The sequence below is a fragment of the Desmodus rotundus genome, chromosome 7 (assembly GCF_022682495.2).
Source record: "Desmodus rotundus isolate HL8 chromosome 7, HLdesRot8A.1, whole genome shotgun sequence".
NCBI lineage: Eukaryota > Metazoa > Chordata > Mammalia > Chiroptera > Phyllostomidae > Desmodus > Desmodus rotundus.
The window spans coordinates 126291090-126303321 of record NC_071393.1 but is presented as its reverse complement, the minus strand read 5'-3'; the positions used below and the strand labels follow the sequence as shown (position 1 = coordinate 126303321).

Below are 12232 nucleotides of genomic sequence, written 5' to 3'. Positions count from 1 at the left end.
AGAATCCGAAGCACAGTGTCGGCCACTATGCCAGCCACGTGCAAGGAAGGTAAGGACAGAGTTGTGTCCACAGTAGGGATGCAGAAGTAAACACTAGAAACTCAGTTGTAACTCACTTCATTAACGGATTAAAAGGAAAAATCTTGCCCTCATTTAAAAAAATGCAAAAAAAGCATTTGATAAAATTAGCATGAATGTTATATTCATGGGCAAAGAAAGAAATCCTCTTAGCAAAGTAGGAATAGAAGAGAACTTACTTGATCGGATGTTAAAGGATCTCACCTAAACCCCCCAGCAGGAGGTCAGCAAACTACAGCTTACAGGCCAAATCTGGCCTACTGTCTTTTTTGTTAATCAAGTTTTACTGGAACACAGTTAGGCCCATTCATTTTTGTATTATCCATGGCTGCTTTCCAATGGCAAATACTTGTAACAGAGACTCTGCGGCTTAAAATGCCTAAAAGAGTTACTATTTGGTTCTTTACAGGAAAAGTTTATTGAAGCTGTGACCTATAGGAAACATGTTACCAACATCAGGTAATACCACTAATAAAGTAGCTTAGAAATATCTGCTTTCAAAAGGTAAAAATACCATCTTACCTTTTGTAGAGTGTTAAATAATGCCTTGGAATTACTTTTAGAATTGGTCTGCCCCGAACTTTTAGTTAATTTCAACTCCCTTTCATATTGTGCTAATTCCTTTTTGAGTTTCTCTCTTCGTTGTTGGTCTGCATCTGATGGGGAAAACAAATCTTTTGAAATATAGAATAAAAGAGAAAAATTAATTTTTTGGTCTTGGAAGACGAATAAAGCATACATCTTTTCCCTTACTAAAACTGTTTACACTACCAATATGTAAATAAAACTCCATGTACTCTTCTGCATACAGCAAAGCTAAAATACTGAATTTATAAAAACTTTAAGTGGACTAACTAAAGAACGCAACAGGATGGGATACACGGGCCAAACCTGAGGGGTCCAGAAAGCAATGTCTCGCAGCTGATTCAAGTGATTCAGATTTTTAAAGCCTGTAAATATTGAACCGGTTTTGTGTGCAATAAAAAGTTACTAATATGATAGAGAAGAAAAAAATATAAGGCATAAAAATTAAAAACCTGGAAGAGTCCCTAGAGACTACGTAATTACCTTTCATATAAAAGAGGGCACGAGAATAAAATGACTTGCCCACCTAACGTGTGTGCTGTGGTCAAGTGGTCTTTAAAAACACACACTCAAGTCCCAACTCTTGCTGAGTGGCTTTGCCTCTGCTAAAAATTATTTGAGTCACAAAATGTCTTCAAAGACTTGAGAGCCTACTCTAAGGCTTGTCACACACACAGAGGGAACAGAAGGGGAGGACTCCCAGCGCCAGGCATGCGGCCGACAGACACTGTGCTCTGAATGGCGGCTGCTGGTGACTGCCTTAGCCTGGGTCCTCTCTCCCCCGCTAAGCAGACAGACAAGAAGAGGTGGGTCCAACCTCACCTGCTGCCTGTCATCTCTCCTAGACTGTACCTGATGGGCATTTCCCTAGCTGGGCTCTTCTTCCTTCACCATTTAGCACGCACCTCCTGGGGTTGATGATTATTTTTTATTGCGGAAAGCCTTTCTCAATTAAACTATAAATAATTAAATTAAAATAGAAACTTAAGGAAACACTAAATTTAAAGTTTATAATACTACGATTTTTATAAGATAAGCACAGACTGTGATATTCATGGTCTGTGCTACTTTTAAGTTTCTTGAGTTGAACTCAAACAAGGGCCTCAAATGGTATCTTTGAGAATATTTTTAAATAGGAATTGCAAATTTCGTGGAATCAACTGCAAACTGATTACTTCCTTGGTACAGATTTCTAAAAATTGGAATATTTATCAAAGGGTATATATAACATGATTCCATGATATCATATGTCAATATGGCTTTTCCCATACATATAACTACCATGGTTATTATTAGTTAGGCTATTAGGATACAAATAGACAATGCGTACCTGCAGAATAATTCAGTAATCTTAACAAGACAAGGACAGTGAGAATCACAGAATTCCAGAACTTAAACCTTGGCAAGCCTTTTGGTATTACCCAAATTTTTATATGTAGGAAACATGAAATCCAGAGAAGCTAAATAATTTATCCAAAGTCACACAGCAATTTAGTGGCAAAGTCTGGGTTCATTTCTAAGTTCATAATCTTAGAAATACAATACAAGCCACTTTTATTTATGGATAATATTTGTAAGTTAGAATATGCTTCCTCAAAAGGCAATATGTCAACACTCATTAGCACGGCTATATGAAAAAATAAGTGTTAGGGAGGGTGTGGAGAAATTGGAATGCTCGCCCACCATTAGTGGGAAGAAACAGTGACAGAGCTACTACCATTGATAACACTATGGTGGTTTCTCAAAAAGTTAAAAATAAAATTACAACATGATACAGCAATCTCACTTGTTGTATATCCAGAAGAACTGAAAGCAGGGTCTCAAAGAAGTATTTGTACATCTGTGTCCATAAAAGATTATTACGATAGCCAAAAGATGGAAATAACCCAAACGTCCACTGACGTACTAATGTATAAAGAAAATACGGTATATACATGCAATGGAATATTATTCAACCTTAAAAATGAAGGAAATTCTGGCATCTGTTACAACACGGAAGAACCTTGAGGATATGACGCTGAGTGAAGAGGCCGGGCAGAAGAGGACAAACGCTGGGTGGTCCACTCACGCAGACACTACGGCAGAGACATTCACAGAGACAGAGACCAGTGGTGGCTGGAGGGGGCATGGGGGTGCATTACTGTTTCACAGATGGCGCTGCAGTGAGGCCGGATAAAAGGAGAACTACCGAAAATGGGTAGTGGTGATGGCTGTACCGTAACATGGGTGTTCTTAACGCCACTGAACCGCAGACTTACAATGGTTAAGAAGGTAAATTTATGTTATGTGTAGTTTACCACAATTTTTAAAAAGGCAGTATGTGAAAAATTACTTACATTTGATGCTGGCACTCAAGCTGAGTGGAACTGAGCAGTCTACCACAGCTGAAAGAAGAAAATGAAGAAAATCAGTTGTTTAATGATGTTCTTAATATTTACAAATGACAACAAATACCGAATATGGAAATCACAAAAAGCTCCAGAACTTGCAGTTCCTTGTTTTGACTTTTATGGTACTCCTAGAGATGAAAAATATAATATGCTTGATAAAAAAAGACACTGGTTGGGATTAACACCTGCTAGATACTATAAAAGAAAAAACCAGTGAACTTAAAAACATAGCAATATGAACTGTGCAAAGCAAAACACAGTGAAGAAAGCCTGGAAAACAAACGCATAGAGAGCATCACTGACCTAACCCACCTGTGTCAGGCACTCAATGTACTTGTAATTGGAATCCCAAAACAAGCTTGGGGAAGAAAAGCAAAATTGCAGAACCCACACCATCTGACTTTAAGACTTACTGTAATGCTATAGTAACTAAGGCAGTGTGGTATTATACTACAGATATCCATGTAGAAGAGTAAAACTGAAGAGTAAGTCCAGAAGTAGATCCATATATATGGTAAATTGTCTTTCAAGAAGTGCTAAGGTGATTCAATAGGGAAAGAATACCTCTTCAACAAATAGTCCTGGTTATATTTGGATACTCATAGGCAAAAAAATTGATCATTATATCATACCATATGCAAAAGTTAACTCAAAATGGATCACAACCTTAAATGTAGGAGCTAAAGCTTATATTTCTAGAAGAAAACATGTAAGAAAATCTTAGTGACCACAGAGTACGGACAGATTTCTTAAAGAGGATATAAAAAGCATAAACTATTTAAGACTTGAAAAGCTGATTTTGACTTCACATATCACAAAATATTTTCCTTTAGATTTTCAATCATTTAAAATGTCATAAAATATGAACTAAAATTTTAAAACCTTAGCCTTTCAAATGGGAAAAATAAGAAAATATATTAGTGAAAAACTGGTGAAATTCAAATAAGGTCTGTAGTTAATAGTATTATATCAATATTAATTTCTTGGTTTTAATCACTGTTATAGGATTACATAAGATTTTTAACATTGGAGAAAGCTGGGTGAAGAGTTTCTGTGACTCTACTATTTTTACAACTTTTCTGTAAGTTTGAAATTATTTCAAATAAAAATTTTTAAAAAATGAAAAGACAAGTTACAGACTAGGAGAAAATATTTGCAGAACATGTATCTGTTGTAGGACTTGTATTTCATAAAAACTCTCACAACTTAACACAAAGAAGACAAACAACCGATTGTAAAAAATGGGCAAAAGATTTAAGCAGATATTTCACCAACAAGATACACAGATGGCAAATAAGCACAAGAAAAGTTGTTTAACATCATTAGGCATTGGGGAAATACAAAGTAAAACCCTATCAAATGCTGGTGAGGATATGGAAGTGATAGAAATTTAAAATGGTGTAGTCACTCTAGGAAACAGTGCAGCAGCTTCTTATCTACTTAAAGTACACTTACCATATTACCCCATAATTCCACTCCTAGTAAATTTATCCAGGGAAATAGAAGCGTATGTTCAAAGACTGTATGTCAATGTTTATAGGAGCTTTATTCCTAATAGTCAAAAGTATGTCAAAATAAACCAAACACCCACCAACTGGTAAATCAATAAATTGTGGTGTATTTCTTTATATGGAATGCTACCTTAGCAATAAAAAGGAAAAACTACTGTTACACACAAGGACATGGATTAGTCTCAAAAGCGTTAGCTAACTGAAAGAAGCCACGCTCAAAATGATACATATTGTGTGACTCCATTTATGTGACATCCTGGAAAAGGCAAAACTACAGTTAGACTGCAGATCAGTGGTTGCCAGGGATGGCGGCGACGAGGCTGATTGCAAAAGACTAAGGGGAGCTTTCCGGGTGATGGGATGCTCTGTAGCAGGGATCAGCACTCTTTTTCTGCAAAGGGTCAGACAGGAACTGCTCCAGGCTTTGCAGGGGGATACGGTCTGTGCAGCAACCAGCCACCCATGTCTGCAAGTGTAAAACCCACTCTAGACAATGCGGAAAAGAAGGGAGGTGACCGCGTTTGTGGATGGACAGTGAAATTTGCATTTCATGTAACTTTCACGTTACAAATATTCTTCTTTGGACTTTTTCCAACCATTGAAAAATTCAAGTACCATTCTTAGTTCACAAGCTGCACAAAAACAGGTGGCAGGAGGACTGGGCCTGTGAGCTGTAGCTGGCCCGTCTTTGTTTTACAGCACGTGTGGTGGCAGCCATACAAATGTGCATATTTCTTTTTTTTTTTTTTAATGTGCATATTTCTAAAAACAACTGTACTCTTCAAGTTAGTATATTTTCTGTAGGTAGGTTTATCTCAGTAAAGCTGACCAAAAAAGAAAAAGAGATTAGTTAGCATCTTTTCTGTGCAACTTCTTTAATATATTTTAAAATAAGAAAATAGATTATAAACTTCTATTATATTAAAATCAGTATCTAACCACAAAATAACATTAGGGATAAGACAGGTAAAAGGAAATAACACAGGCACTATAAAAATTGCAGGTAACAAAAATGGCATTCTGAATTTGCTATGTATATAAAGTTAGAGACAGGAGCTGGTATCTCTACCAGGGGTGTCCAACCCTTTGGCATCTCTGGGCCACATTGGAAGAAGAAGAGGTGTCTTGGGCCACACATTAAATACACAAACACAAACGAAAACTGATGACCAAAAAAAAAGGTTTTAAGTAAATTTATGCTTTTGTGTTGGGCTGCATTCATAGCTATGCTGGGCCGCATGCAGCCCGTGGGCCGCGGGTTGGACACCCCATGTACCTGTACTAAACACCAACCCAGATATATAACGTGTTCATTTTTACTATGGATTTACTCTAATTAGAAGTGAAGTCAAGGGTTTAAATTGGGACAGAAAGTTCACATTTGCACGTTTTTACCTTTGGCTGAAAGGATTTTGTTATAGTGAACAGCCATGTGACTCTTGACCATGTGCAGAGTGCTTAGTCTGAGAGAGGAGGAGTCAGTGCAAAAAGCTAAAAATTGAAACACATTCAATCATTATATATTTAAAATTAATATGAAATCATCACGACACCAACAATTTACTGATTATTAAGTTCATTTCTGTAAAATATCCTGAAATTCAACCACCGAGATACCCATAAACTCTGCGCTGCCGAACACGTCGCAGCCTTGACCTCACACGGGGAGCTGGTGCGCTATCAAACGTCCCAGGTTTTACAGCCTGAGACTTTTGAGAAGAGATTCCAGAATATAATCTATCATTATAGCTATAAAACTATTCTTATCAACAGCTCTCGAGCTTCTAACTAAAAATGTTTAGCCGCTTTCCTGATTGGAAAATAGTGTTACCACTGTTGGTACTTGAGTACATGGGAGTCTGGGAACTCAAATGAATCCCAAACTCCAAAAGTCTATGCAAAAATTCTATTCTACGAGGCAAACTTCTAACTTCAACAAGATCTATAAATCAGCCTATGCATGCTTTTTCCGTGACATTAGACTTCTTGACCTCATCTAAACTGTTTAAAAGAAATCTTATACATAATCAAGCACTTACTTATAAATATAAAATGTAAATGGAGGCATAACTTTCTTAAACATTAGAAATAGTTTTTGAGAAGTAATACATGCATGTGGTTAAAAAAATAATCAAAAACTAGAACAGTATACAGAGATTGAAAATAAGTGGCTTTCTTGACCCCTGCCCCCCTCCTGGAAAGAACACTGTTACTTTTTTTATGCATCCTTCCAGGGAAATTCTATGCATAACATAAGAATATACAATAATGATAAGCTCGATACTACTCTACTACAACATTTGTTACACAGGTACCACGCATGCATTGCTCTCACAGAGTTGTAAGGTCTTCGAGATCACGCAGCTTGATAAGAGGTGTGGTTCAGAGGTTACCTAAGGCAGCCTCGTACTTCCAACCACTACATACGACTGCACTTATACTCTTTAAAACAAAGTGAGCAAACTCCGTATATTGCTCTTCATGCCGGTCTTCTACATAGGTATCTTTTAAATCTAGTTTTAAAATTTTAGTTAAAAGCTATTTTTCAAAGTTTGATTCTGGCTCTACGTGTTACAAAGAAATAAGTGAGGTAACTGAAAATGTGATCTTTCCTTCACATTTGGAGGAACGAGCACCAAAGATTTTTCATGGAAATGAAGAAAAAACAACTTTAAATTATATGCCTAATAACCCACACTTAAAACTTTTAAACTATGATTATAAAAGTGTATTTTAAGTTTACATTAAAATTTTACTTTAAAGGCTTTAAAGTATTGTCCTTTCATAAGACCTAGAAATCCAGTTGAATAAAGAGGCCCGTGATTGCTCCTGATACAAAATGCGTTTTCTCTGCACAGCTTCTCCTTGTCATTGCACCTTTGACAACCTGCAAATCGCCATGGTGACTGGGAAGGCCGAACCCAGACCAGGCTAGTCCACCAGCACGGAGCAGAGCTGGGCTGGGGCTGCACCCGTGAGAACGAGGCAGCCAAGCCCACGTCCAAGGCACAATAATAGTGTGAAATAATGGACTCCTAAATTAATCCCAAGAATTCCTGTAATATTTAATAATATAGTAACTATATTATAGTTACTATATTATAGTAACTATAATATTTAATAATATATTAACTAATAATATAGTTAATAATATGAAGTTCAAGTATTGATTGAATTTTTTCATGTCATAATTTACAAATAAAGGAAACAGTCAATCTTTACCAAACAAGCTTTCACCATTTTAAGTACCTCACTTACCATTACTTTTGGTGCTCAAGTGTCCTTTAAATAGGCATGACAGACCAGATGTGGGAAGGACAGAGGGTGTTCTGACTTTTAACAAAAAAATTAATTAGTATAAATAAAACACAATTTTCACAAAGACAACAATATTGAGCATTTTTCCCCCTCACCTGAGAATGTGTTTTCACTAATTTTTAGAGAGAGAAAGGAAGGGGGTGGGGAGAGAGAGAAAGAAACATCGATGTGAGAAACAATGATAGGTTGCCTCTTGGACACACCCACCCCAGGGACGGAACCCTCAACCTTTTGGTGCAGTGACAGCACTCCAATCAACTGAGCCACGTGGTCAGGGCAACAATATTGAACATTTAAGAAATAACAAATTTATCTTTAATATTAGAGTTGTTTAAAATTTTAGTCAATCATATTACTAACCAGAAATATCAGACAGACAAAAATTCTGCAGCCATTGATAAGTTTTCTCCTTTTAAGCAAACAACTTATTTTCTTTTTTTAAAAAAGATTTTACTTATGTATTTTTAGAGAGAGGGAAGAGAGGGCGAAAGAGAAGGAGAGAAACATGGATGTGCGAGAGATACAGCAACTGGCTGCCTCTCGCACACCCCCAACTGGGGACCTGGCCCCACAACCCAGGCACGTGACCCTTTGGTTCACAGGCTGGCACTCAATCCTTTGAGCCACACCAGCCAGGGATGCAAACAAGTTATTTTCAAAACAGCTGTACCTTGAGATGTTAGTTTCACTGGGTAAAATGATAAATACATCAGTTATGTCATTTGATATACACTGACCTACTGGGTTTTTAAATGATTTTGAGATACAATAGAACTGAGCTTCTAAGTTAATACGTATGTATTAACTATTTCAGTTAATTATAGGCTAGTTTGTCCTAAAAATAATTTTTTAGAAGGTTTTATTTATTTTTAGAGAGGCGAACAGAGTGAGAAAGGGAGAGAGAGAAATATCAATCTGTGGTTGCTTCTCCCATGCCCCCTACTGGGGACCTGGCCAACAACCCAGGCATGTGCCCTAGACTGGGAATTGAACCTGCAACTCTTTGGTTTGTAGGCCAGCACTCAATTCACTGAGCCACAGCAGCTAGGGCCTAAAAATAATTTTAAGAAAATTATAATCATCCCACAAAGTAATCAAATAAATTAAAATTATATCGTATGTTACTATATATAAAATAAAAACATTTATATTTATTTTATTTTATAAATAAATATAAAATAAATATAAAATATACAAACATATAAAAGTCAGAATCAGAACTTAATGTTTAAAAGATGTCTTGAGGCTCATCTAGCGTACCTCACCCTCCTCTTGCTTGGATCCTATCTAAACAGTGTCTATTTGGAAGTCTCCTTCCAAATGTATCCTTCCTTGTGAATTCTCCCTTAGCTCGTGGGTACCATACAGAGATTTCTTAGGTCATATAGTAACTCTTTTATGATAGTTTAACAGTTCTTTAAGCTTCCCTTGTTTAAGTCATTTTATGGTTTCTATCTTCTCATTGGACCCAAACTGATACAAAGGGGCATGAAAAAGTAGCCTCAAACCAAAGGCCAGGAAAAAAATATCATCCTCTAACTAGATTAGGACTAAAATTCTATCCATGAAATCACAGGTCTTGCTAGGGTGGTGAAATTCATCAGTATGTGCAAGCAGTCCAGTTCCCAAAATGATGTGACGTCACTATGATAGCCAGGAGGGACTCCAATGAGGAAAGGTGAAGGTGTTTCTTGCGGCAGAATTTCCCAGGAATGACAGAAGTTTGGGAATCTGATGTCATTGATAAGTGTCTCTATTGGACCGACAGATCAAGAAAAATTTTCTACCAAGCTTCTTTTAGTTACCTGTACTAATAGGTTGTTTTCTCTCTCTGCTTCTTCCTAAGTCATTGATAATAGAGTAAATGCAGTTTGTTATTCTCAATCTTTTTTCCCCATTCTCCCTTGAGAAGCTGGAAAGACTTTATAGATTATCTGGTCCACCATTGTACAAATAACTAAGGCCCACGGAGTTAAAGTGATTTGCTGACAACTACCTAGCAAATAGCACAGAGACTACTAACGAGATATATTGCTTTTTTTGTAGGCTGGTGCTCTTTCTACAAAACCACCATATAGAAATTTTGCCTCATAAAAGAATGTCTAAAAAATGTGATACCAAAAAGAAAATGCCAAAAGAGAACAATAATAATTATTTTGCTTTAGGTGTCTTAGTATTTTGTGCTCTGAAATCATTACCTTTGTGCAAGAGATCAAAGGTAATCTCTTAATGAAATTTAGAAAGTGCAATCTTTTCAATTAAAACAAAGTATTTTGGCTTTAACTAAAATTATTTATGGTTTCCTATCAATCATAATAATTAAGATCTAAGAGAACTGACCACCCCTCGCATTTCAATATTATATTTGTTTAAAAAATTCAAAATCAATAACAATGTCTGATAATATATATTATATGATATCCTAAAAATGAAGCTAATTAAATTGGGTAAGTTATAAAAATATAAACCGTTTTACATTTGACAGGAACCCAATTTCTAAAATAATTCAATAAATTTTGAGAACTTACTAAGTCTATTATACTCTAAATTTTACATCTATCCTTTGCCAGGCCCCCATCTCTAGCACAAGACAGTGAGTAAAAGCATCAGCGCTAGGGTTTCAAATCCCCCATCTGAATTCCAAGCCTGGGCTAACACCGTGACCATGGCAAGTTATTTCTGGTCTCTTAGTTTATTAGTCTCCAGTGTTTATTCACAGTGAAGTGAGGATAATACCTAACAGAAATTTCTTAAAATTTCTGAGAACCGCAAAAGCACGTTGGTCTCTGATTTCCGGAACTCAGGCTGGTGAAGTGTCAGGATACACAGTCTGCTAAGCAGTGGATAGTTTTCTCCTCTATTCGGAGCGGCACTTATTTTGACTAATGATTCCATATTAAAGGCACGCTCATATTCAAAGCAAGACTTATTACATGAACCATGTAGCAGCTTGGTTTAAAGGTACTTTTTAAAATACATAACAACACTGAATTGGGAGGAGAGGATCTCCTGAAGATTGCCTAATTGGGCTTGAAGAAAGAGTGCTACTTTGTTCAGAGACAGTGAAGATGCAAATAACTTCGATTGGGCCAACAAACGATTTGTAGAGATTTAGTTACATGGCCCCAACTGTTCCAGTGATGTCTACTTGACCCAGAGAGTATTCATTCAGTCAAGGGCAGGTGTCCAGAGCGATTATGGATTAGTTCTTTGCTACTAAAACTGTAGCCAGAAACACTGCATCACTTGAAAACTTGCTATAAAAGCAAAATTTCAGCCCCCCTCATCAGACCTGCTGCATCGTAATCTGCATTTTAACATGATTCCCAGTGATTCCTATCCACTTTGAAGTTCCAGAATCCCTGGTTTACTCAAGAGTTTTGAGAGGAGGGAGCTAGTTACAGAATGGAAATTTCACATTTACTGAGTACTTATAACGTGCCAGGAGCTTTATGTGTATTATCTGCATTTAATCCTCTCGAGCTCTATGGCTCTATGTTTTACCACCACGTACAGGAGGTGAGGAAACTGGGGATCACCTCTGTGGATGGAGTGCAGAGGGGGCCCAGGGAGGTCTGACTCCAAACACCAAATTTGGCTCCTGAGCTCCGGAGCCATGGAGGTAATTAAAGGTTGCACGGCCCCGAGTTCAGGGGACAGGGCCTCCTGGAGTCAGGGCGACGAATTTTGAGCAAGAGGGGTACCCGCGAACCCCCAAAGGAGAGCCTTCTCCGCCAGGGCAACACTCAGGTCCACAATGGAGACTGAGCAGGGGACGGAGAGCGCGCCGGGAGCAGCGTCGACTCGCGCAGCCGTGACTCGGATTCGGACACTGACCCCAGACCCCGGGCCCGAGGCCCGGGACGCGGGCCAGCGCGAGGCGCAGGAAGGCGCCCTTTACCTCTTCGGCTGCCATTCATACTTAGATCCTCTTGCAGCCCCCCGGGAGACACGCTGGGTTCCCTTGGGTCCTTCCCGGAGCTGGGCCAGCACCAGCCGCAGAAGATCGTCTAGCAGGAGCCGGCGGAAAGCGGTGGCGGCTGGGTACCGTCGCTAGGCCGGTTGCTAAGGGCCGGTTCCAGGGTGTCGGGATTGTGACGTCACGACGCAGGACGTGCCCTCCTGCAGCTCCTCCCCCAGGGGTACCGGAGTTAGGAGCGCAACGGAAGATGACGGATGGAGGACCGCGCGGGGGAAGTGCCGCAGGCGCCAGTCTGTGGTTCTGGGACCCGGCAGTCATCTACAGAGCCGCTGCCCGGCAGGAGCCCAGCCACCAGCACCTGGCAGAACTTGTCGCTGCGGAAGGAGCGGGGAGAGACGGTGGTCTCATCTGGCTTGCCCATCCCCTGG

At 38.6% G+C, this 12232-nt stretch overlaps 1 protein-coding gene across 7 annotated transcripts in view; it reads right to left on the bottom strand.

Moving 5' to 3' along the window:
* Window positions 1-11952, bottom strand: part of SPATA7 (spermatogenesis associated 7) — a 28511-nt gene extending 16559 nt beyond the window's left edge. Inside the window, exons 1-5 of one of the 7 annotated variants that reach the window (XM_024567974.3) lie at window positions 11784-11952; window positions 7823-7897; window positions 5960-6055; window positions 3000-3047; window positions 601-752 (exon numbers count right to left, since the gene is read on the bottom strand). In XM_024567974.3, coding sequence (XP_024423742.2) covers window positions 601-752; window positions 3000-3047; window positions 5960-6055; window positions 7823-7897; window positions 11784-11802 — 390 coding nt within the window. In that variant the 5' untranslated portion in view covers window positions 11803-11952. The remainder of the gene's footprint in view (window positions 1-600; window positions 753-2999; window positions 3048-5959; window positions 6056-7822; window positions 7898-11783) is intronic. The other 6 variants (XM_024567975.4, XM_045201768.3, XM_045201767.2 and 3 more) reach the window with 6 other exon arrangements.
* Window positions 11953-12232: the final 280 nt, after the last annotated feature.